Source organism: Protopterus annectens, chromosome 2.part2 (assembly GCF_019279795.1).
Source record: "Protopterus annectens isolate FY-2018-M chromosome 2.part2, PAN1.0, whole genome shotgun sequence".
Lineage (NCBI taxonomy): Eukaryota > Metazoa > Chordata > Ceratodontiformes > Protopteridae > Protopterus > Protopterus annectens.
This window is the reverse complement of record NC_056730.1, coordinates 40,993,986-41,021,141: the sequence shown is the minus strand read 5'-3', so window position 1 is coordinate 41,021,141 and position 27,156 is coordinate 40,993,986. Positions and strand designations below refer to the sequence as shown.

Genomic DNA, 27,156 nt, shown 5'->3' with positions numbered 1-27,156 from the left:
GGTGGATCTCTTTGCCTCCTTTTGCAATCACCAGCTCAACAAATTCTGCACCAGGATACCTCACAGAAGGGCCTGGAAAGTGGAAGCCCTATCCTTCCAGTGGGTAAACCTCTTAATTTATGCATTCCCCCCTCTGCCTCTTCTCTCAAGAATATTCTAAGACAGGACAGACCAAGGGCAATCCTGATTGCTTCGGACTGGCCACACCAGCACTGGTACCCACTACTGCGCAGCCTGTCACTGGTGCCACCCTGGCACCTACCCCAGATCCCAACCCTCCTCACTAAACGGGGGGGCAGATCTTGCATCCGCAATTGCAAACCCTGAATCTTGCAGCCTGGCTTATTCCTTGAATTCTCCCCCAGTGACCGGCCTAAGCAAGCAAGTGCTGGACGTCATTCTTGAATCCAGAAGACCCAGTACAAGGAAATCCTATGCTGATAAGTGGAAAGGTATTGTTCCTGGATTCAATCTAAAGGAGAGGACACAGCACTGCCCTCCTTACCTATAACCCTGCATTACCTAGCAGATCTACTCCATAGAGGCCTATCCTTCACCATTAAAATCCATGCCTCTGCCATCTTGGCTCATTACAACACTGGGCCACCTCTCCTCTTGCACCCACTCATCCAACAGTTCCTGAGATGGGCAGATGTCTTAAGGCCACCAAGGAGAGCATCTACCCCTGCTTTGGGACCTTAACTTTGTACTGGAAAAACTCGCACTCCCTCCCTTTGAGCCTGCAGCGTCAGCAGAGTTAAGATTCCTCTCTTGGAAAACAGCCTTGCTTCTGGCCATCACTTAAGCTAGAAGAGTGTCTGAATTACAAGCACTTATGGCTGTGGAACCCTTCATTATTTTTCATGCTGTAAGGGTCTCACTTAGGAGTAACCCTTCCTTTATGCCTAAAGTGGTGTCCAGTGTGGCTCTCAACCAATCTATCCATTTGCCAACCTTCTTCCCTAATCCTCAAAATAAAGGGGAAAGGATCCTGCACTCCTTGGACATGCACAGACAGCTCAGATTCTACCTGGATAGGACTAAGCCCTTCAGGAAGTCTGACCAGTTACTAGTCAGTTTTGCACCTGGGGCAGAGGGCAGGGCCATTTCAAAACAAACAATTTCCAAATGGATAGCACACTGTATCCATTTCTGCTACAAGCACCATGGGAAACAAACCCCTCAGGGGATCAGAACACATTCCACTAGGGCAACTTCTAACTCTACAGCTTTCCTCAAGGGAGTCCCTACTAGGGACATTCTGAAAGCTGCTACCTGGAGTTCTGTACACACGTTCACCAAGCATTACCACCTGCCCATCTTTTCCAAATCCAGGGCAGGTTTTGCAACAGCAGTACTGCAGGGCTTACTAGGCAACCTCAACTCTTCTTGACTGGCTCCACCCTTTCTTCAGCTTTGGGAATCTACCCAAGTGTGATGACTGCAGCAGTGAACACTAAGAACATAGTACAGTTGTGTACACTTACCATAAATGTAGATGTTCAAGTGTATTCACTGTTGCAGTCCTGGTTTCCCATCCTCCAGCCCCCTTGTCTCCCTCTCTCTCCTCTCTGTCTATTACTCACCCCTTACAGGGCTATTGTTATTTACTTTTTACTGGTGGTGTTTTTCCCACCATAACTTAGCTCCGTATTTGTAAGGCTCCTGACACTTGGGGCAAGAAAAACTGATGTAATGGCGTCGGCTGCCTATTTTTATAACCCTCATGACCTGACGTCAGTCCTGAAGCGACAGCAACAGACGCAGAAATACTAAGTCTCTGTTATTATCTGCCGATTGAGGGATGCCTGCAGGCAGATAACCCAAGTGTGATGACTTCAACAGTGAATACACTCGAACATCTACATTTATGGTAAGTGTACACAATTGTACTTTCCTCTTCTATCTGAATGCCATTGACTGGTTAGATTATAATGCACTAAGTATGAGCTTTTCCAGAAGTTTCAACATCTTTTAAGAAAGTATGTTACAGTTTAAAAGATGTCCATAACTTTGACTTTCTTGGGTTGAACTTGCTTGCAGTTTTGGAGGCACCCTTCCTGGGTTCCTTGATCACTGTTGGAAAGCACTGGTGGAGACTCTAGGCATCATAACTCCTAAAAACCTATGACCTGTCCTCACACCTAGGCTGTCATTATGCATTATTGTGTTTTTACCTTACAGAATTATTTTTTTAAAGGTGTTTGAGTTCAACAGTTTTGCAGGGTTTATGTAGAGGGGATCAGAAACTAGAGAGAAATTATAGAAATCTGGCTTGGATGAAGAGGAAGCCCTCTCTTGAAAATGATACCTACTAGATTGCAGTTGGCAAAGCACATTTTGTTTATAATCAGATAAACTGGAGGTACAAAACTGAATTGCTGATTTATTTCACATTGTATATTGATTGTGCATCCAGTGATTCTTTTGTTCAACTTTTTATTTAATGCAGGGGTTCAGCAATTGTTTTCCCAGTTTCTTTTGACTACAAAGATGTAAATTATTAGGCTAGAAACAGGTGTCTCTTTAGAATAGATTCCTGAGGTTTCCTAAACTTATCAGATCTTTTGCTACATGGAATGAATTTAGAAGTTTTCAAATCTCAGAAGTTGTGGAAATAATTAATTTCTTATTAAACTTGATTTTTGTAGTTTTGTCTCTGGTAAAGCCTGCCTTATCGGCTGTGGGAATTGCAGCAGCCAAGTCATTGCTTTCATTAGTTGTTGGCGTATTTTTTTTTCTTGGTGGTGGTGGGGTCATAAAAGTCATATTTGTTACCCTTTTTAAAAAAAAAAAAAAAAAAAAAAGGAGGGTAACCATGGGTCATGATTGTCCAGCTTGAACCATTCTCTTTTCTGAGAAAAGTTGATGATAATGTGGTTGACTTGTAGCTTGAAGTGCATTTTTATCAGCAACAAACTTAAGACCTTTCACTGTGAATGTGGGGTTCAGCTCAGCACTGAAGACTGCATTAGTAATGAGAACAATTGAGTCAGCTTTGTTCTATTGTTGCTGGGTCTTGGAATGTTTGTGACATTTATGATCTGTACCATTCTTCTGCAATGCCTTCATTCAGTGTGCAGGCTAGGAAGAACTGTTAAAATGGCTCTTGACGTATTGTAGAGAGAAAGTTGGATCTGTGGCCTTTTCCTTGACTCGTTCTCCACCACAACCAGTTGTCTGTGGAATGTTAGAGAATAGTGTCCATGGCCTTACATGTGTTGATAATATTATGCAGCATACTCTTGGCATCTGTGGTCTGGCTGAACAGTATCGTAAGACAGTAAGAGCTTGGTTTTTAGTGCACTGTATTTGCTTTTTATGTGTATTTGCTTTTTGACTTTGGTTGTAAGCATCTTTTCACTGTACCTGATAATGGTCTAGAAGAAATATCTTATTGTGTGGTGTTCATGGCCTACTGTTAGATCCAGACAAAGCAAAGACATTGGTAATTTAGACATTCACTCACCTAGGTGCAATTACAAACCATTTCCCTTCAATTTTATGCCTATAGTTCCAGGCATTGTCACCTTACAGCAAAAAGTTGTTCATTTCTTATTTGAGGCTGCTCTTTGTGGAGTTTGCATGTCCTCCCTGCATTTGCATGGGTTTTCTCTGTTTCTTCCTACATTCCAAAGAAATGCACTAAATAGATTGGACACTCTAAATTGGCAGTAGGTGTGAGTGCATGTACATGTTTATGGTGTGGAAGAATAACTGTGGCAGGGCTAGCCACCTGACATTATAAACATTGGCTCTAAACATTGGCTCTAGATAATGGTCACTGTTGATGTGACACCCCAATCTTGTGCAAAAAATGGGAAAAAGGAGGTTATGGATGCGTAGATATGTCTTGATAATGAATATTAATGTGTTGAGTATGTTGAAAAGGTAGTTACTTTCATCTGTGATCTAATCATCTTAGCCCTGATTTCGACATGTTAAATTCTTCAGAGAGGGACAATACTGAAATATGAAATTTGACAGGAAAAAAACAACCTCAAAAACTTTTCATGTTATTAAAGTCAATTTGTATTGCTTTAGAGGTACGGTTATTTATTTAGCTTTTGAATATAGTGTTTCAATTACAGTACTGTACATTTCTGAAGCACTAAAAGGAGAGACGATATTTTGTCTGGACATTTGATATTTTTCATGTGTTTTTCACAAAGCACCACTCACAGAAGCAGGACTGTTGTTCAAAATGAGGATTGGTTTGATTGCTAATTATAATTTGAAATACATAGTTTTTGCCATCTTTGAAGTCTTGGTTCTTTAAGGGCCTACTGTGCAGGCATGTTACAACAATCCACCGCAAGGTCCAGTCTTCCTTTGAAAGATCTTCTAGAGATTCATAATTCCTGTCTAGATATCTATCTAGAAATGGCAAGATTGCTTATGTAGTAGCTGTCCAGGTAGAATTTTCAACATCACTTTGCATTAGTGGTAGGATTTTTTTAATTTCTTGTAGATTTTTTACTCTGTAATACTATCATCACAGTGAGTTAGAATATTGTTTTGATTTGCTTATTGTTGCTCTTCAAGCATGAAGGTTGTAGAAATGTTTGCTGTTGCAGTTTTCGGTATTGGTATTATTTTTAGATATAAAAATTTCTTCAGGAGTAATCATTCATCACATGGGTAACTACTTATTTGACTGTTCACCATCTTCTTGAAGCTGTTAAGATGGAGTGGCCACAGGAATGCATATATGGTCTTAAAGAAAATAGTTTAATACAGATGCCTTCATTCTGTTTAACAAAATAATGCCTTGAAGAGATGATTGTGATAGGAAACAGATGAGTTTTAACTTCAGTAGGCATAACTATTACTGCTTGTTCTTGAAATGTAGATTTTGGCATTGGTGAATTTTGGAATGTGGTGGGTATTGTTTCAACTTCTGAGTTGTATTTTTGTTTGTATGGAAGAGAGTAGAATGGGGTATGCTGTTATTCATCTAAAAATAGCTGTTTTCTTGAAAGGAATGTGATATCTGTCTGCCTTTCTTTTATAGTGGATCAGAATTGTAAAACATGCGTTTGGTGGCTGTATCATCTCCTTGCTGTGGTTCTTTGGCCTAACTCTTTGTGGACCATTAAGGTAACAACTGGATTGTTTTATTGACTGTAATATTTGATTAAAAATACCAATTAATTGGAAGACTGTTTTGACGGTGCAAATTTAAATGGTACCACACATCCATTTTTGGATAGTTTTAAAGTGGAATCTGATGTTATCTTCTCCTTCTGACTTCAACCTGTGACTTATCAGCTCTGACGTCGGCCAAATCCTCTAGACTTCAACTCGCTGGGCTCTGCCTCCCCTAACCACAGTTAGCTGCTCCCTAGCAGATACCTCAGATCAAATCTGGCACTATTCCAGACAGCAGCCTGATCTGTGTCTCTGCAAAAACGCATCCTTTTTGGTGCTTTTTGTTGTGTTTCTCCCGTACCCTTTAGCTAGTGTTAGTTTTAAGATAGGTTAGGTAGCTTAGTTACATTTAGATGTTACACTTGCTCTTGCAATTTTTGTCTTTTTAGTGTGTGTAGCTAGCAACAGGCTTTTATTACCTCTTTGAGATGCTGTTGTATTGCAGTGTTGGCTCTTTTCTGTATAGGATAGCTTTTTCTCTAGATTATCGTGCATTTTAGGGTAGTGTTTTGTGCTGTTTAGTGTGTTATGGTTTTTCTAGGGTTCTTCCTTATACATGGATAATCAGTTCAAGAAATGTGTTGTCTGTGGGCACAGGCTGCCCTCGCAAGATGTGCACGACAATTGCATGTGTTGCTTAAGGGCTGCCCAACTCATTTCAATTTGTGAGGAGTTTGAGTCCATGGCAGTTAATGAGAGGAGGGCTAAATTAGTCTTAAACTGTCTCCTTTCTGCTGCTTCTTTCTCTTCGGCACCAGAGGACTGCTCCTGCAAACCTCACTGTCCTAAGGACTCCCAAGTCCTTTTATAGAGGACTGTAAGAGGTTCTCCCCAATCTCCATGTTTGGACCCTCTTCTGGCTTACCAGATCCAAAGGTCCCAAGACCTTCTGATGCCCTGACAGCCTTGCCACTGATGGCTCTGAATGCTTAGACCTGATTGTCCTTGGTGCCAACCACAATGAAGGCTCCATCTCTGGTCCGAAGTGTAACAAGCCCCTTTTTGTGAAAGGGGTTCCATCAGGTTTGGTATCTTCCTCCTTCCACCCCAGCAGAAATGTCATCGGAGTTTTCTTCTCCGCCCCTCTTATGAGTCTCTCCAACTTGGATTTGACAGGCAGGTTTTACATCTTCTAAGTGACCCTCCAAACCCTCATCAAGGGCTTCATGCACTGAGCGTTTCAAAGCTTCCAACTTGGAGCACCTAATGAGGTTCTTCTTGCAGACTCGGGTGCAGTTAGGTCTTATCCCTTCAGGTCCAGGACACTTTACTACCTCTGTCCCTATGGATCCGAGGTCTTCAGGCCCAGCTATGTGTACACCTTCAGTTCAGATCTGCCTGCTTGTTTGGTCTCATTGACTCCATCTGTGTCGGAGCTGTGCAGACTTCAGAGCTGTGGCATTGAGGCTGGCATTTCCAGGTCAGGTTCAACAGTCCTAACATTGAGTTCATCCCTGCCGCTTGGAGTGTCTGCCTTCGACAGCTTGGCTCCAGTCTCAATGTCAGGTTGGGGTATAGTTGCCCCAAGTTTGGGCACATGTCTGGTTTCTTCAAATCCTGGGATTTTTGGCTCCAGGCAACCAGCTTCTGCCTCCACCTTTGATGTTATGGAGAGGATGTTCTCCACTCTGGAGATGGGTTTTCCTCAGATGATGCTCCACCCCCACTTCTCATCTCTGCCTGCAGCCATTCATCTTGCTCTTGGGCAGCCCATGCCAGTAGACCTCCAGTTCACCCCCCCCCCACTGGGATTCAAGCCTTTTCCCACTCTCCTCCAGCTTCACAGGAGCAGGAGGTCTTGGGTAAGAGGCAGTGTAAGGAGAAGAACCTCTACTCTCCCCTGTAGTCCCTCTACTGAAGATACCAACTTCGAGGAAGGAGAGGGGTCCCCTAAGTCACCACGTGATGACACCTTATTTGACAAGCTGTTAAAGCTGCTTTGCCAGTGCAGGGGCTTGGACCACTGAAGCCCTTTCTCCAGAGCAGTTAGCATTTTTAGAGGCCTTCAACATGGGTCCATCCATGACCTGGGTGGTTCCCCCTCCGGTCATAGCTCTAGTGTCTCCGAGTGCATGGAAGGAACCCAACACAGTGGAGTCCATTTCTTAGAAGACTGGCAAAATTCTTGCTCCTCCTAAAAGTCGGATGCTGTGGAGTAAGGGTCCAGCCTTGGATGCGATTTTGATAGCGACCACCACCAAGAAGGAAGTCTCTGAGGAGAGTTCCTTGGTTCATCCCCCAAACAGACATGCCAAGCTTTGTACCATTTGGATTAGTAATCTTACACCTCTGTGAAATTTGCTCTGAGGGTACTCTATTATCCCATTTGACAAGGCTTCAGCAGGATCTTGTGGCTGAAGTGTAGAGGAATATTAAGATGCAGCTGTCTCTGGAGATTTAGAAGACACTGGAGACGTGGTTGTCTTCTCCTCTGTCCATTGGCAGCATTGCCATACAGCTCATTTCCAGCACAGCCAACAGAAGCATCCTAAGATCCTGGCACCAGCATTACCATGCAAAGCCATGCTTGGATGCGGCTGTGCAACTTCATGGACTGCTTCAAGGCATCTTTTGTTAATGCTCCTTTGAGTGACTGCTTCCTGTTTGGAACTAAATTAAGGACATGCTTACTGGGAGTGAGCAAGTCCGTAAGATACCATCTGCCATAGGAGTGTGTTTTGCTACCCCTCACTCTACCTCCTCAAGTAATCAGGGCACAAGTGTCTTTCCTTTTTTAGAAATTACAGCAGCCTTCTCAGGATGCTCTTTCTTAGGGTTCCTCCCATGGTCAGTGGGGGGACCATAATGGGCATTGCCCGCAAGGCAGGGGCAGTTGGCAAAATCAGGACTTCATTTCAGCTTTCTCTGGCGGGCCCTTTCAGCAGGCCTGAAGGTTTGCCCAACTTTCCTACTTTGGAAGCAGTAGGGGGTTGCTTGGCTCTTCACCTTGAAACTTCAGAGGCCATCACTTCAGAGACATGGGTGTTAGAATCATGTAGAGGTTATATCATTCCCTTATTAGAAATTCCAAAGCTTGGTCACAGATGTTTCCCAGATGTTCCAGCCCATCAGAGACTACTGGCAACAGAAGAGATTTAGAAACTGCTGGCAAATTGAGTCATCCCAGTGGTCCCACAAAACCAAAGAGGATCTGGGGTCTACTTAAGTTTATTTTTGGTACCAAAGAAGAACAAGGACCTCAGGCCAATTTTGGATTTGAGCAAATTGAATCCCTTTGTGAAACAGACCAAATTCTGGATGGTCACTGTGAAGTTCATCCTTTCTCTCCTGAGGAAGGATGATTAGATGTGCTCGACAGACCTCGAGGATGCCTATCATCATATTAAGATAGGGAGGTGCTGCAAGATGTTTCTGTGCTTCTGGCGAGGGGGCCTATCATTACCAATTCAGAGCCCTGCCATTCAATTTCACCACCTCCCCTGGGTGTTTCCCAAGTGTATAGTAGTGGTTGCAGCTTGGCTCTGGCTGCAGGGATTTTGGGTCTTTCCATACTGGGACATTTGTCTTCTCACTGCCCCCATGAGAACACCTCTAATCGCAATCAGGTATACCTTACTCCAGCTGTGCAGCCATTTAGGCGTAACTGTCGGCTATCTAAAGTAGTCTACAACCTGTCCAGATATTAGAATTCATAGGTTGCCACTTGGATACTGTCAGCCAGATTGCCAGGTTCCCGACTTCCACAGTAATTGGCCTTTGATCCCAGGCATTATCTGGGTTTGCTTTTGCAAAACCTCCATCACGGGATTTTGAAACTCATGGGTCAAAAGGTAGCTTCAGTAAGAATGGTCCTTCTAGCGAGAGACACATGAGGACTCTGCAGTGTATACACTGCAGTGGTCCTGCTTGACTCATACGATGGACATTCCCTTCAGGTTGACAAAAGGTGTGTCACTGTCAGATTCAGTGGTAGTTACAGTTGCCCTTGGTAACCATTGAAAGACCATTTATTCATCTCAACCATTTATTCATCTCCATCCTGTGGCCATGGTCATCATGGATGCCTCCCTTCTTTGGTGAGGGACATTTCAAACAGAGGGTGGTTCAGTGGTCCTGGTCTTCTGTGGAGGCCAGCATTCATATCCGTGTCCTGGAGATGAGCTGTCCTCCATGCATAGCAGGCTTTTCAGGATGTCCTTCCCAGTGGTGTGATGTTGATCCAGGCATACAGTATGTCTGTTGTTTGGTATCTGAACAAGCAGTTGAGAATGCGTTCTTATCCTCTTTATCAAGAGGCCATGAGGGCTTGGCAATAGGAGATCTCATCTCAATGGTTTCTGATTGCAATGCACATCCTGAGGAGGTCCAGCTTTCTAGCTGACTGTTGTGAGGAAGAAGAATATTCCTGCTCAAAGTGGTCTGTGAATCCAGGAGTTGCAGCTCAGATCTTTTGGTACTGGGGCACTCCTTGTTGTGACCTGTTTGCTTCCCCCTCAAACACCAAATGCAACAATAAAGATGCCATAGTCACTCCTCCGAGGCAGTCACCCAGAGATGGTCTTCTGTATGCTTTGCCCCCAAGTCTCCTATACGCTTATCCTCCAGTTCAGAGTGTCAAATTTCTTCAAAGGGTAGCCCATTGCAGAGCAGCAGTGATCCTCATAGCACTCTTCTGGCTTCGTCCAGTATAGATGTTCTTCATGTTTCACTATTGCAGTCATTACAAGTAGTTTATCCTGCTGGCAGGCTACCCTCAGTCGGCCTGAATTCCAAAGTCTAGGTCCGGCGTCGGTTGCTGTCACCTCTTCCCTGACATCAGTGCGCCAGGGGTATGAAAGTTGCAGCCGACGCCATTTTCTTCAGTCTTTCTTGCCGAGCGGTGCCCGAAACAAAAGCAGTTCACAAGTGCCGGTCAGCCGACTCCTGAGATTATCGTGTTCGAATTTCAGATCAGAAGTCATCACTAAAAGCTAAGTACCCCGTTGGGGAAACTATTTTCTTGCACCAGACCGATGTCAGAAAAAGTTAATAATTGTATTTCTTGTGGGAAGCAAATACCTCATAAGGACTTTCATTCTTACTGTATTCCTTGCCTAGGCCCTGACCACGACGTTGCTAGTTGTCGGTTTTGTGCTAGATTTAACCAACACACTATTAAGTGATGGTACGATTTTGCATTTCACTATTTTGGCAGAGGATTTAACTATACAGTGTCATCGGATAGCCATCAGACTACCGGAATTCACAAGAAACGCAAAGAAAAGGACAGGCATCCGAGGTCCAAAATCGACGACAAGGCTTCTTCTAAGCCAGTCGCCGGTTCTCAGTGAGGTGCCTTCGCAGCCCCTGACGACCACTACTTTAGACTCGCAGGCCACTACAGACACCCACGTGGAGTCGACCAGGCCGCTGGAAGCTCAAGGTATTGGACCTTCGGAAACTATTCCCTCAGATGGGTCTGGAGCCGCTGAGCAGGCATCGGCTTCTGAGGGTGTTTTCAGACGTACTCAATTATATGTTAAAATGACTTCAGCTTCAAAGGCAAAGACTAAAGCACCTTTAAAGACAAAGAAACAAGTACAACAGCCTCATGGACAGGCCTCCATGCCTAAAAAGCAGATGCTCAAAATGGCCGAAGACCTAATTACTTTGATCAGGGGTCCCATCCCCTCCTGATAAGAGGCCTAGGCAAGAGACAGAATATGAATCTTCAGATCAGGTTTCCATTTCATCTGATTCCTCTTCTGATCAGGAATCCTCTCTTCCTCCCTATGAGGATTCTGATGCTGAAGAATCTATCCCTTCAGCCTCTCCTCCTGAGGATTATTCTTTTGGGGAAACTTTACATACCATGAGGGAGCATTTCCACTGGGAGAGCCAAGATTATTCAGAATCTAAGAAAAGGCTCAGAGACTTCCTTTTACTACCGCAACACAGGCCCGTAGCTATTCCACCTGTGTTAGACATTGTAGATGATGTATTTTCAGACTCCAGTCTGACCCCTGACTCCTTACCTCCAGCTCCTGTTAAGCCGGACCGGTACTACAGGGTTACTGACTCTCATAAATTCCTTTTCAAAAACCCTGCTGCTGACCCAGAAACTATCTCTCCGGGTCCCAAAGGGGTCAAGGCTTCCACTGCAAAAAAACCTACTCCCTCTGACAGGGATTCTAGGGCACTGGACAGATGGGGAAAAAAGATTTACACTTCTGCTACCTTGGCTATAAGGGCTTTAAATTATCAGTTTCATATGCTCAAATATCAGCAATATATTAAGTCACTACTTAAACAGAAAATATTGATAAATTCTGAATGTGCAGAAAACAAAAAAATGCAGGATTTATTGCATGCAGCTGAACAAGTTGGAAAGCATACTTTGCAATGTGGTTTTGATTCTCTGGAGGCCTCCTGCAGGCCCGCAGGTATGGGTTCTGTCATTAGGAGGCATGCTTGGTTAAAGGAACAAAATCTACCTGATCATGTTAAAGCAAAATTATTAGATGCTCCATTACAGCATGATGCTTTGTTTGGTGTTAAAGCAGAAGAGGTGTTAAGGAAAATGGAGGACAAAGGTAAATCTATGCAAACAGTCAAGGATTTCTTACAGGTACAGCCACCAAGATTTAGCATACACTGGCCTACAAAGAATTGGTTCTTTCCAGTGTCAGACAGGCCACAAAGGGGCAGATACAGACGCCCTAGAGGCAGATCCCAGCCCCAAGGTTCATACATGTCTAAACAATGGGGTGCTTCTACCTCCAAAACTGGAGAAGATGATTTACAGCCATACAGGAAACCGTCCCAATGACTTCCCCCTGCCTGCGCCAAGCACTTATCTTCTGGCAGCACCTTTAGGGGGAAAACTAGCACTTTTTTCTCAAAATTGGCACTTAACCCAGGACAAGTGAGTCTTAAACATAGTGTCACAAGGCTACAAGTTTCACTTTCATACCCTGCCAAGGGCAAACGGTTGGCCAGACCTGCCAAAACATCAATGGGCAGAGGCACAAAAACAAGTCTCATCCCTCATGGACATAAGAGCCATTCAACAAGTACCAGAGCAAGAGCAGGGACAAGGATTCTATTCAAGACCGTTCTTGGTACCCAGAAAGGACAAAGCCTGGAGACCAATACTGGACCTATCTATTCTAAACACATATCTGGATATTCCAAAATTCAAAATGTTGACTCTACAGCAGCTTCTGTCCATGCTGGGCAAGAAGGCTTGGCTTGTGACTTTAGATCTAAAAGAGGCATACCTGAACGTCCCAATCAGACAAACATGCAGAAGATACCTCAGATTCAAAGCTGGCTCAATGCACCACCAATTCTCTGCACTGCCCTTTGGCTTATCTACTGCGCCCAGGGTCTTCACAAAGTGCCTGGCACCAGTAATTGCATACTGCAAACAAAGAGGAATACCAATATATCCTTACTTGAACGACTGCCTCATTCAAGCAGAGAACAAGGACATTCTACTACAGCATCTGGCGTTTGTAAAGAGATTACTACCATGCCTAGGGTACACAGTCAACGAACAGAAATCAAAACTAGTACCCCTCTCCAGAGATAATATTCCTGGGTGCAAGCTTAAATACAACTACCCAGATGGCTTATCTCGCGTCAGACAAACAAAGGCAACCGACTACCTATTTCAAACTGTTGGCAACAAAGGCCCAGTTATCTGCAAGAAAAATTCTGCAGGCTTTGGGCTTCATGGCATCCTGCATTCTACTAATTCCATATGCAAGACTGCATATGAGGAAACTTCAATGGTACCTAAAAAGTGTTTGGACTCAACATTGCCACAACCTGGAAACAATCGTTACTCTCATTCCCTGCCTACAACAGGAGTTTTGATGGTGGGCGAAGGCCTGTCACCAGAACAAGGGACAGCCATTCACTCTACCCCCAGCCAGGCAGACATTAACAACGGATGCATCGGATTATGCCTGGGGAGCCCACATGGCAGGAAGATGTATTCAAGGCACATGGTCCGCAAACCAAATGCATCTACATATCAATCAAAAAGAGATGCTAGCTGTTCAAAATGCCCTGACAGCCTTCAAGGACCTACTTCATCCGGGACAACTACGGATAACGACAGACAATACCACGGTCATGTGGTATATAAACAAGCAGGGAGGCACTCATTCTTACCCCCTTTGCAGACTAGCCATGACTTTGTGGGACACAGCATTGACTTACCAAGTACATCTGCAGGCACAATTCCTGCCAGGAAAGATAAATACTCTGGCAGACGAACTAAGCAGAAACCTCGGGGATCCCCACGAGTGGAAATTGGATCCACAAGTCTTCAGCATAGTAACAAGGAAATGGGGATGCCCGGACATAAATCTATTTGCCTCACCTCACAACTCAATTAAAGAGATTCTGCACAAGGACTTGTCACAGACAAGCATGGAAAGTGGATGCCCTGTCTTTCAGCTGGAAAAACTTAACAGTATATGCCTTTCCTCCTCTGCCTCTCCTCCCCAAGGTACTCCTAAAGGTCAGACAGGAGAAGCCAAAAATTTTACTGATTGCCCCAGACTGGCCACGTGAGTACTGGCATCCAATCCTAAGGAACTTATCTCAATGCCCTGCCTGGACCTTACCTCAAGTGCCTCATCTACTGTCCCAGCAGAACAATCAGATCCTGCACAGCCAACTCAAGACCTGAAATCTGGCAGCATGGCAGATAATGTAGTCATACAAAACACACCTCTCACTAAAGCGGTGATGGATGTCATTTTGGAGGCCAGGAGGCCTAGTACTAGAAAATCCTATGCTGGAAAATGGAAGAGATTTTGTGCTTGGAACCAGGCACAAGGAATTGACACAGTTGTACCAAATATTCCTCAGATTTTGCAATATTTGACTGAGATGTTGGACAAAGGCCTATCCTTTTCATCTATAAAAATTCATGCCTCTGCCATTTCGGCTCATTACAATACAGAGCCACTAATCTTTTCTCATCCTTTATTAAGGCAGTACCTCAGAGGGGCCAAAAATTGAAGGCCTCCAAGGAGATCACCAATACCTGCATGGGACCTCAATTATGTCTTGGAAAAACTCACCCTGCCTCCTTTTGAGCCAGCCGCTACAGCTGATATAAAGTTTTTATCTTGGAAAACGGCTCTGCTCCTAGCAATAACTTCTGCAAGAAGAGTCTCAGAGCTACAGGCACTCATGGCCGTGGAAACCTTTTATCATTTTTTTATCCAGACAGGGTTTCTCTGAGGACAAACCCGACATTTATGCCTAAGGTAGTGTCCAGTGTGACCCTTAACCAAACTATTAGTTTGCCTACCTTTTATCCAAACCCACAGAATAAGGGGGAGAGAATTCTGCATTCTTTGGACATACGCTTCTATTTGAACAGAACCAAAACTGTCAGAAAGACAGAGCAATTACTAGTGGCATATGCTGCAGGATCACAAGGAAAGGCTATCCTCAAAGCAGACTATTTCAAAGTGGATAGGCCACTGCATTCATTTCTGCTATTCACAACATGGCAAGCCAGTACCTAAGGGCATTAGGCCACATTCAACCAGAGCAGCAGGCACTTCAGCAGCCCTCCTCAGGGGAGTACCAACCAAAGACATTTTAGAGGCTGTTACTTGGAGTTCAGTGCACACCTTCACAAAGCACTATCACTTGCCACTCTACTCTAAATCCAGGGCAGGCTTTGCCACTGCAATTCTGCAGGGCCTAATAGCCGCTCCTAATGCTATTTAGCTCCAGCCTCCCAACCTTTAGCTTTGAGATTCAACCCAATTGTAATGACTGCAACAGTGAAACACGAACAACATAGTACAGTTGTGTACACTTACCATAAATGTAGATGTTCGAGTGCATTCACTGTTGCAGTCCAGGTTACCCACCTGCCATCCCCCATTTCTTTGCTGGAACTTATTTGTACTTCTCTATTCTATACAACCTATGTGGTGTATTTGCTTGTAGATGAAGGCAAAATATATACTTTGGTGCATACATGTTTTATTGACATATTTTTAGCCTATCCTTTTGGGGGCACCTGACATCTGGGGCAAGAAAAACTGAAGAAAATGGCGGCTGCAACTTTTATGCCCCTGGCGCACTGACATCAGGGAAGAGGCGACAGCAACCGACGCCGGACCTAGACTTTGGAATTCAGGCCGACTGAGGGTAGCCTGCCAGCAGGATAACCCAGTTGTAATGACTGCAACAATGAATACACTCGAACATCTACATTTATGTTAAGTGTACACAACTGTACTTTCTCTTTTCAGTGGTCTTTTCTGTGATACCCGCCTTGGGTTCTGGATTACACACTGCATCTTATTTCTCATCCATTGGGTCTGAATCCTCCCAATCTGCAGTCCCTGAAATTAGCAGTATATTTTTTCCAGTTCCTTGATGACCAGGAATTCCATGCGCTCTGTTAGTGGTGTGCATATTTTGTCTTTGTCCCAAAAGTTAGCCATTAGGAAGGTGTATTCCAGTAAATGGAAGTGTTTTGTGACGTGGGAGGAATCTCTAGGATTTGATTTTTTTTTCCACAGGGCAAAAGCCTTTAGAAAATCCAGCCAGCTATTTGTCTCCTTTGTGAAGCCCATAATAGGCAGACCTCCATCTAAAATGACGTTGGCCAGTGTATTGCCTTCACCTATACCCTGAAAGGCAGCACTTTGCGTGGTAAACCAAAGGGCCACTTTGTTAGAACTGTGGCTACTTCTATGGCTGTATTTTACAGAACCTCCATGGATGAGGTTTGTGCATCAGCTATTTGGGGTGAGACATCACACCTTTGTTTCTCATTACAAGCTGGTCATTCAGTGTAGGTCCAGGGCTTCCTTTGGTTCCACAATGTTGTGTAATATTATGCGAGTTTGCTCACCCAGTATTTCATTGCACTCCAGAAAATATGTTCCCAATTACCTCTTTCTTTGCCATCATACCTCCAACATTTGCTATCTACCTGAGGAAGAATTTTTTGGAGTCTACTTGTGGTATGAAAATACCTATGTAAACACTTCCAAGCAAAAATCCTAAATCTTCTAGATTTTGTTGCATATTTGGGAGCCGTACATATATCCCCCCCATCGTTTCTTTGTGAACTGCTTATCCAGTCTCTCTTCCCAATCCTTTTTAACCTCCTCTGATTGAGTTTTATAGTTATTGTGCAATATTTTGCATGCTGTACTAATTATTCCTTTTTTAACAGCAGCTTCTGTTCTAGATTCTGCTAAAAACTATACCAATGCTGGTCTTTTAATTAGGATCTCCCTGTTTTTTTTCTCTTTGCTTGTACTCTGATACCATTCCTTGATAGGGAAGGCAATCTTCAGCCTGCAGTCCAAATAAATTCTTGGATTCTTCTCATTCAATTACCTTTCCAATTGTTTGCTCCAAATACCTTGGATGTTCTTCGTGTTTCACTGTTGCAGTCATTACATTTGGGTTATCTGCTTGCAGTAGCCCTCAGTCGGCCTGATTAACAAAGTCCCGGTTGGCAGACTCCTGAAATTTTCGTTTTCCAGTTTCAGAACCTAAGTCTTCAACTAAAGCTAAGTACCCCATTGGGGAAACTTTTTCTTTCCCCTTTCCCGATGTCAGTAAAAGTTAATAATTGCATTACTTGTGGAAAGCAAATACCTCACAAAGATTTTCATTCGTACTGTATTCCTTGCCTAGGCCCTGACCACGATGTACCTTGCTGTCTGTTTTGTGCTTTATTTAAGCAGCGCACTATCCGTCGTCGGTATATTTTCGCCTCTAAATATTTCGGTTCTTGGTTTAATTATCCAGAAATGTCATCGGTTAGCCATCCGACTACTGGGATTCTGAAAAAACGCAAAGATAAAGACAGAGACAGGCTGCCGAGGTCCAAAGCTGCAGACAACGCTTCTCCTAAGCCAGTCGCCAGTTCACCGGTACTCAGTGAGGCGCTTTCGCAGCCCCTGATACCCGCTACTTCTGACTCGCAGGCCTCTACTGAGACCCATTCGGAGTCCAGTATGCTGCGAGATGCTTCAACTGTGGAACCTGTGGATGTCTCTACCTTGCATGGGTCCGGAGCCGCTGTGCAGGCACCGTCTTCTGAGGGTGTATTCAGTCCTATGGACTTGCATATGAAACCAACGCCTCCTTCTTCATTTAGGCCAAAATCTCAAACCATGCCTAAGAAACCGATGCCCAGGCCGCATGCTCAGGCCTCTATGCCTAAACAACAAATGATAAGAATGGCTGTAGATCTTGTAACTCTAATTAGGGGAAGCCAACCTTCCCCTTCTAAGAGACCTAGGACTGAAGTTTATGAATTGTCTGACCAGGATTCTGATTTTTCTGAGTCTTCTGATGATCTGGATTTGCCCTTATCTACTTATGAGGATTCTGATGCAGAGGACACTATTCCCTCTGTTTCTCCTCCAGATAATTTTTCCTTTGGTTTGACCTTACAGACTCTAAGGGAGCTTTTCCACTATGAAAACCAGGATTTTTCTGATTCAAAAAAGAGGCTTAGGGATTTCTTACTCCTGCCTCAGCATAGGCCTTTAGCTATACCTCCTGTACTAGACATTGTTGATGGTGCCTTTTCAGAATCTAGTTTGGTCCCTGATTCTTTGCCTCCTGCTCCCAGAAAACCTGACCGATATTACAGGGTTCCTGATTCACACAAGTTCCTTTTTAAAAATCCTGTTGCGGATCCAGAGACCATTTCACAGGGACCCAAGGGCATTAAGGCTTCTACTGCTAAAAACTTACCCCCCTCTGATAGAGACTCCAGGGCGCTGGATAGATGGGATAAGAAGGTTTACACTTCTGCAACCTTGGCCATTAGGGCTTTAAACTGCCAGTTTCATATGTTAAAGTAACAACAACATGTTATTGGATTGCTTCAACAGAAAATGATGTTGATTCCTGACTGTGCTGAAAATAAAGAATTACAGGATTTAATGCATTCTGCTGAACAGGTTGGAAAACATACTTTGCAATGTGGATTTCATTCATTAGAGGCCTCTTGCAGGGCTGCTGTTACTGGGTCTGTGCTCAGAAGGCATGCTTGGCTTAAGGAGCAATCTTTGCCTGATCATGTTAAAGCTAAATTGTTGGATGCTCCCTTGAATCAGGAGCGCCTGTTTGGCAACAAGGCTGAGAAAGTTCTTAAAAAGATGGAAGATAAAGCTAAATCTGTGCAAACTGTTCAGCCTCCTAGATTTAGTAGGCACTGGCCCTCTAAAAATTGGTCCTTTCCAGCCCCTTCCAGGTCTTCTCAAGCAAAACCCAGACACAGCAGAAGCCCCATCTTTCAGTTATAAGGGACACACAAGACTAAGCAGTGGGGGTTTCTGCACCAAAATCTGGGAGTAGTAAGACTCCCCCCTATGGAAAACTGTCTCAATGACTTGCTTTTAAAACTTCAAAGCACTTCCCAACTGAATGCTCCTTTAGGCGGAAAGATTGGTCTGCAGGCCAAAAACTGGGAACTTCCACACGTTACCAACACCAAGCAGGTGGCCAGATCTACCCCCAAATCAGTGGGCAGAGGCCCAAAATCAAGTACTCTCTCTCTTAAACATGGGGGCTATTCAGTTGGTACCAGAAGAGGAAAAGGGACAAGGTTTCTATTCGAGACTTTTCCTGTTACCCAGAAAAGGCAATACATGACATCCTATCCTGGACCTTTCTAACACCTTTCTGGTGATTCAAAAATTCAAATTGCTGACTCTTCACCAGCTGCTTCCTATGCTAGACAAAGATGCATGGTTGGCAACAGTAGACGTAAAAGAAGCATACCTGCACATCCCTATTAGGGAGTCTTGCAGAAGATGCCTACACTTCAAAGCAGGCTGCAGGCTACATGCACTATCAGTTCTCTGCACTGCCCTTTGGCTTATCTACTGCGCCCAGGGTATTCACAAAGTGCCTAGCTCCAGTCATTGCATTTTGCAGGCAAAGAAATATTCAAATATACCCATACCTGGACGATTGTCTAATTCAGGCAGAAAGCTGGGACATTCTTTTGAATCATCTGGCCTTTGTTCAAAGGGTACTGACTTGTCTGGGGTTCACCATGAATGAAAAGAAATCACACCTGGTACCCTGTCCACAAATTATATTCCTGGGAGCAAGCTTGAATACAACTTCCCAGATGGCTTTCCTCACGCCAGAGAAACTGATTAATTTGGCAACCTTCTTCAAACAAGTGGCCAAAAATACCCAGCTATCTGCAAGGCAAATACTGCAAGCCTTGGGGTTCATGGCCTCCTGCATTCTTCTAATTCCATATGCAAGGCTGTATATGAGGAAACTACAGTGGTATCTCAAAAGCCTATGGTGTCAACATTCACAGGATCTAGAAGCAAGGATTCCTATCATACCTTGCCTACGCCTATTTTGGTGGGCAGAGGTCTGCCACCAAAACAGGGGACTACCATTCACATTACCCCCTGCTGCCCAAATCTTAACAGATACATCAGACTATGCATGGGGCCTCATCTGGCAGGGAAGTGCATTCAGGGCAAATGGAACCCAAGTCAAATGCACCTGCACATAAATCAAAAGGAAATGTTAGCTGTACAGAATGCTCTGACAGCCTTCAAGGACCACATTCTTCTAGGACAACTAATGGTAAAGACGGACACCACCACTGTCATGTGGTACATAAACAAGCAGGTGGGTACACATTCTTACCCCCCCCCCTCTGCAGACTAGCCAAGGCATTGTGGAACACAGCCTTGAGCTACCAAGTGAATCTGCAAGCTCAATTCCTGCCAGGAAAACTAAATACACTGGCAGACGGACTAAGCACAAACCTCATGGACCCACATGAGTGGAAACTGGAACCAAGAATTTTCAACATGTTGACAAGCAAATGGAGGAGCCCAGATATAGACCTATTTGCCTCCCCCCAGAACCATCAACTGGACACATTTTGCACAAGGATTCCCAACAAGCTAGCTTGGAAAGTGGATGTTCTATCATTCAGCTGGAAAAACCTATCAGTTTATGCCTTTCCTCCTCTGCCTCTGCTCTCCAAGGTACTACTAAAGATCAAACGGGACAAGCCAAGGATGATTTTAATTGCACCAGACTGGCCTCGTCAACACTGGTACCCACTTTTGCGCAGTGTGTCACGCTTGGCTTCATGGCACCTGCCTCAGACTCCTTCCCTGTTGTCTCAGCAGGAGAACCAGATTCTGCATCCTCAGCTGCAAACCCTGAACCTAGCAGCCTGGCTAATTACCCAATCAGTGACGGATATCATTTTAGAGGCAAGGAGGCCTAGTACTAGAAAATCTTATGCTGCAAAATGGAAAAGATTTTGTGCCTGGAACAAGTCTCAAGGAATGAATGCAGCAGTGCCCAATTTACCTCAGATTCTACAATACTTGACTGAGCTACTTCATAAGGGCTTGTCATTTTCCTCCATCAAAATCCATGCCTCAGCCATTTCAGTTCATTATAGCACAGAGCCTCCCCTCTTCTCTCACCCACTGCTCAAGCAGTTCCTCAGAGGGGCCAAAAATTTAAGGCCACCCAAGAGAGCTCCAACTCTAGCCTGGGATCTTAACTTTGTCTTGGAGAAACTCACTCTTCCTCCTTTCGAGCCAGCTGCTACTGCAGATCGAAAATGTATTTCCTGGAAAACAGCTTTCCTTTTAACAATCACTTCTGCAAGAAGGGTATCTGAATTACAGGCCCTTGTGGCAGTGGAACTTTTCATCATCTTTCATGTGGACAGGGTGTCCCTCAGAACCAATCCCTCATTCATGTCCAAGGTGGTATCCAGTGTGGCTCAGTCCATTCATTTGCCTACCTTCTTTCCTAACCCCCAGAACAAAGGGGAATGGATATTGCACTCTTTAGATGTGCACGGACAACTTAGATTCTCCTTTGACAAGACTAAACCTCAAAGGAAATCTGAACAACTGCTGGTGGCATTTGCTGCAGGGACAGAGAGAAAAGCTATTTCAAAACAAACTATTTCAAAATGGATAGGCCACTGTATTCATTTCTACTATAAGCACCATGGAAAACCTATCCCACAGGGCATCAGACTCCATTCAACCAGGGCTGCATCTACCTCTACAGTCTTTCTCAGGGACGTCCCTACTAGGGACATCCTAGAAGCTGCTACTTGGAGTTCTGTACATACTTTCACCAAGCATTATCATTTGCCAATTTTCTCTAAATCCAGAGCTGGTTTTGCCACTGCAGTCTTGCAGAGCCTTATATCTGGTCCTAATTCTATTTAAATTCTTCCTCCCAACCTTACATTTGGGTAGATTCCCAAAACTAATGACTGCAACAGTGAAACACTAAGAACATAGTACAGTTCTGTATACTTACCGTAAATGTAGATGTTCGAGGGTATTCACTGTTGCAGTCCTGGTTACCCTCCCTCCAGCCCCCCTTCTTCTTTTGGCTGTACCTCTACTCTCACTTACTATGCTCAAAAAGCTTTTTGGTGTATTTGCTTTTTTGTTGGAGGTATATCCTTGTATTTATAGATTTAATTGCTTCCCATTAAGGGGGCACCTGACATCTGGGGCAAGAAAAACTGATGTAATGGCGTCGGCTGCATGTTTTATACACCTGACGTCATGGAAGAAGGGACAGCAACCGACGCAGGACTCAAGACTTTGTTAATCAGGCCGACTGTGGGCTACTGCAAGCAGATGACACAAATGTAATGACCGCAACAGTGAATACACTCTAACATCTACATTTATGCTAAGTGTACACAACTGTACTTTCTTTTGCCAGTTTTCTCCAATAAATTCTAACCCCCTCTTGCTTATTTTCTGTGCCCTAAGTGCAGTTATCCCTTTCAGCAGAACCTCCATTCTCCTGTTGGCTTAATTCTTAAATACTTTTTGCTACTTTATGAATATAATATTCTGTATGGATAGTGTTATTCTCATTAAGGATCTGTATCCAAAACCCCAATCTCTCATATTTTCTTCAGCTTCTCCCCTGTTTCGTCATCATTCCTTTCCACTTTGAATTGTAGGTTTCTGCGTGTGCTATGTATAGGAGCCTTAACTGTGTAGCTCTGAAATATCCCTTCATAGGTTCATAGATATTTACTAGGCTAATGGCCTTTTTAAGTCTAGCCTTGCATCCCAAATCTCTGACTAGTTCTGTTACCCTTGACAAGTGTAAGCAGGGGCTTGGGAGATGAAATATTTACAAGCAGGGGCCCGAGAGAGGAACTTTTACAAGCTGCCTGTGTCCATTAGGTGCCAAACCAGGGATGAATTTCCTTTTTGAAGACATTGTTTGCCAAGGCGCTAGAGTTTATTAAATTATTTCTGTGGTCACTGGCCTGTCATATTTGTATTTCTACAGTTTTGGTGTTTATGAATTTCCTTTTTCCCCATTTAATTGTCCAAGTTGCACTTGAATTGGGTTAGGGAGGAACTCTGCTTTCTATGAATGGGGAGCCTTTTCCAGAGACAGGGTAGTCTCTGGGATGCATAACTGTCTCTCCAGCAGGACCTGCTTATATCACAGGCAAGGTTTAACTGTTTAGAATGGGTAATTCTGGTACTGTTTTTTTTTTGTGGATATGCAGGAGGTCCATCAGAGTGGGGTCTAACAATGCCTTGTATGCCAGGAATAGATCTCCCATCAACAGCTGGTAGGAGACAGAATACAGGAATGGGACCTTCAGGTGGTTTGCATAGAACATGTTACTTACACCCTTTTTAATTTTAGTGAGGAAGCTCTGTGGGCATTCCAGTTGTTGGATATATCTGGTTAGGTACATACCAAAGGAGGCATTGTACTCAACGATAGGTTTGATTTATGCCAAATACAGTGGAACAGTGACTTTCTTGGACCTAGATGCCATACCTTTGTTTATAAGTTGCACAACATAGCATGATTTCCTTACTACTGTAGAAACGTGATGGTCAAAGGCTAGATTACTGTCTGTGTTTCCCCAAGTCCCTGACTACTGGGTCAACTCTTAGGGGTGTGTTGTCATTATGATAGTTATTAGGGTTTGATGACTTCCTGAAGGATACTGTTATGCATTTCTTGGCATTTAGCTTCAGTCCATGGCTCTGACACCAGTTGTTTGTCTGTGTCTGCCTTTCCTGGAGAAATCTTCTGTCGTTGTGGGATTCAATGACATCTCCTAATTTGCAATCATCTGCAAATTTAGTTAGCCAAAGGCCATTGACTTTGGCCTTGACTTCACAGAAGTAAAAGCCAAAAAGGAGCAGTTCCACTACTGATTCCTGTGGGACTCCACTTGTGACTGTCTTCTTTGTAGGGTAATCCTAAACCGCTCTGTTCTACTGGAAGCATCTATTTGTTCCACGTGACTCTCTCGCCATCTTTCCCCTCAGATAGAATCCTTCAGATCTGTATTAATTGCTATCCATGACTTCTCTTCTGGTTAATAAAAAATACGCCTGAGCTGTGTATAAAACTAAAGGGGTTAAAAACATTTTAACTGCTCGTATTTTGCTATCCATAAAACAGAGCTGCCAGTTTCACATGTTTTTCTGCAATCTTTTGTTTAGTCTTTTACCACATCATTTTGCCACAACAGCTTTTCTCCCCGGGCCCCCGCTGAAAATGGACCTACGTCCAGTCGGACACTCCCGGTCAACAAATGTAAATAAATAAATAAAAAATAAAAAACAGAATATTTTTTAATCCATACTCCTAAGACCTTCATTTTGTCTTGTCACCATAAGTATGGATATTGCTGAACCAGTTTGTGTGTGGGTACATAATTTACAGCTATTGCCTTTGTTTTAGGTTCATTAATTTTGTATCCTGAAAAGATGTGAAACTCTCAAAATGTTCGTCAACACTAAAATGTCCTTTTCCAGTTTGATCAGGTATAAAGTAATATCATTTGCAAACCGAGCCAGCTTTTCTTGACTTGCATACCAGTTATATCCTTGAATTTCTGAATGCCTTATTTTCTTTGCTAGTGGTTCTAAATGTAATGCAAATAACAGAGGGGAAAGAGGACACACACACCTAGATGTTCATTGTGTTTCACTGTTGCAGTCATGACTGTAGGGTTCTCCCCTGCCGGCAGGCAGTCCTCGGTCGGCCAGAATCCCAAAGTCTGGGTCCGGCGTCGGCTGTTCAACCATGCTCCCTGACGTCAGAGCGCCAGGAGTACAAAGCTGACAGCTGACGCCATGTTCTCCAGTCTTTCTTGCCGTGCGGTGATAGCAGTTCGCAAGTGCCGGTCGGCTGACTCCTGACAATTTTTTCTGAAAAACTTCAGTCCGAAGACTTTCTTCTCCACTCAAAGCTAAGTACCCCGTTGGGGAAACTTTTTCTTGCTCCAGTCCGATGTCAGAAAAAGTTAATAATTGTATTTCATGTGGGAAGCAAATACCTCATAAGGATTTTCATTCTTACTGTATTCCTTGCTTAGGCCTTGACCACGACGTAGCTAGTTGTCGGCTTTGTGCTAGATTCAATCCACGTACAATTAAACAAAGGTACAATTTTGCATTTCATTACTTCGGTAGGCGTTTTAACTACAAAATGTCGTCAGATACGGTTCTTGCTACCGGAGTTCACAAATGACACAAGGACAAAGACAGGCCTCCGAGGTCCAAATCTGACTAAATCGCACAAGCGGAGCCAGCTTCAGGTTCGGCCATCATCAGTGAGATGCTTTTGCAGCCCCTGTCATCGGCCATTTCGGAACTGATGGCCGAAACTGACTCCCACGAGGAGCCAACTAGGCCTTTGAATATTTCTATTGCAGGACCTTCGGACAATGCTCCTTCGGATGGGTCCGGAGCCGCTGTGCAGGTACCGGCTTCCGAAGGGGTTTTCAGGCCTACTCAGCTTCTAATAAATGTAAAGCCAAAGACGAAGGCAAAGACTCCTTCCAAATCAAAGACTGCAGCACAGGCCTCTTCTGAACCGGCTCCCAAGTCACAGAAATAGTTACTTAAGATGGCGGAGGATTTACTTACTATGATTAGGGGTTCACATCCCCCTCCAGATAAAAGGCCAAGGCAGGAAGTTTATTATGATTCCTCTGATCAGGCTTCTGTTTCTTCAGTTTCTTCTTCTGACCAGGAATATTCTTTCCCTCCTTATGAGGATTCTGATGCTGAGGAATCCATTCCTTCAGCTTCTCCCCCTGAGGATTTCTCTTTTGGGGAAACTTTGCATGAAATGAGGGAACATTTCCACTGGGAAGGACAGGAGTATTCGGAATCTAAGAAAAGACTAAGGGATTTTCTTCTTCTTCCCCAACATAGACCACTGGCTATTCCTCCTGTTTTGGATATTGTGGATGATGCTTTTTCGGAGGCTAACTTAACCCCTGACTCTCTTCCTCCTGCTCCTGTTAAGTCTGATAGATATTACAGGGTTCCTGATTCCCACCAGTTTTTATACAAGAACCCTACTGCTGACCCTGAAACCATTTCTCAGGGTCCTAAGGGAGTTAAGGCCGCTTCTGCTAAAAACCCCATTCCCACTGAGAAGGATTCTAGATCTTTAGAAAGATTGGGCAAAAAAGTGTACACTTCTGCTACTTTATCTATTAGGGCTTTAAACTGTCAGTTTTATATGCTGAAGTACCAGCAATTTCTCTTGTCTGTTTTAAAACAAAAAGCTTACTTCCGTTTCTGCCTGTGCAGATAAGGAATTACATGACTTACTGCATGCCACTGAACAAGTTGGGAAGCATGGTTTACACTTTGGATTTGATGCCTTGGAGGCTTATTGTAGGGCTGCTGCCTCTGGCACAGTTATTAGAAGGCATGCATGGTTAAAGGAACAAAATTTGCCAGAACAAGTAAAAGCTAAATTATTGGATGCTCCTGTTCAGCATAATGTTTTGTTTGGATCAAAAGCTGAAGAGGTGATTAAAAAGATGGAGGACAAGGCGAAATCCATGCAAACAGTTAAAGATTTCTTACAAGTACAGCCACCCAGATTTAGCAGGAATTGGCCTACAAAAAATTGGTCCTTTCCCAATTCAGACAGGCCTCAGAGGGGTAGATATAGACGCTCCCGAGGAAGGCCTCAAACGCAAGCTTCTTATAGACAGACAGTGGACTGCTTCCACCCCTAGGGTAGGAGAGGACAGGTCACAAACTCATAGGAAACTGTCTCAATGACTCCCTCTGTTGAGCTGCAGGAACTTCTTGCCTGGAAGCCCCTCTCTGAGGAAAACTTTCTCTTTTTCATCGAAATTGGACTCATATAACCCAAGACAAGTGGGTTCTGGATGTGGTTTCAAGAGGTTACAAATTCCATTTTCATACCCTGCCAAGGCCAAGCGGATGGCCAGACCTTCCAAAACATCAATGGACAGAGGCCTTAAACCAGGTGGAAGCTCTTTTGGCTATGAAAGCCATAGAACTAGTTCCACTTTCAGAGATGGGACAAGGTTTTTACTCAAGGCTCTTTCTAGTCCCCAGGAAGCAAAACTCATGGAGACCCATTCTGGAACTGTCAGTCTTGAACACCTTTCTAGAGATTCCAAAATTCAAGATGCTTACTCTACAGCAGCTACTTCCAATGCTGTCCAAAAATGCATGGATGGTAACTTTGGATTTAAAGGAGGCATATTTACACATTCCCATCAGGCAGGAACGCAGAAAATACCTTGGGTTCAAGGCCGGATCGAGGCACTTCCATTCTCTGCGCTGCCCTTTGGATTGTCTACTGCGCCCAGGGTCTTTACCAAATGCCTGGCTCCAGTAGTAGCTTACTGCAGACTCAAGGGAATTCAAATTTACCCTTATCTGGACGACTGTCTTATTCAGGCAGACAGCAAGGAGGTCTTACTCCAGCATCTACGGTTTGTTCAGGATCTCCTCAAGTTCCTGGGATTCACTGTAAACATAAAAAAGTCAAGTTTGACACCCTCACAACAGATAATTTCTCTGGGCGCTTCTTTAAACACAACAACCCAGATGGCATTTCTGACATACGAAAAACAGTTTCTGCTGGCTTCAACTTTCAAAACCTTGGCAACTTTAACTCAGCTATCTGCAAGGAGATTCCTGCAGGCTTTGGGTTACATGGCCTCCTGCATCCTTCTCG

The 27,156-nt window shown here is 44.0% G+C and overlaps 1 protein-coding gene across 1 annotated transcript in view; it reads left to right on the top strand.

Moving 5' to 3' along the window:
* The window catches only part of SLC30A5 (solute carrier family 30 member 5), a 1,152,350-nt gene that overhangs the window by 213,338 nt on the left and 911,856 nt on the right, over nucleotides 1-27,156 (top strand). The window contains exon 4 of the mRNA XM_044063733.1: nucleotides 5,015-5,100. Coding sequence (XP_043919668.1) covers nucleotides 5,015-5,100 — 86 coding nt within the window. The remainder of the gene's footprint in view (nucleotides 1-5,014; nucleotides 5,101-27,156) is intronic.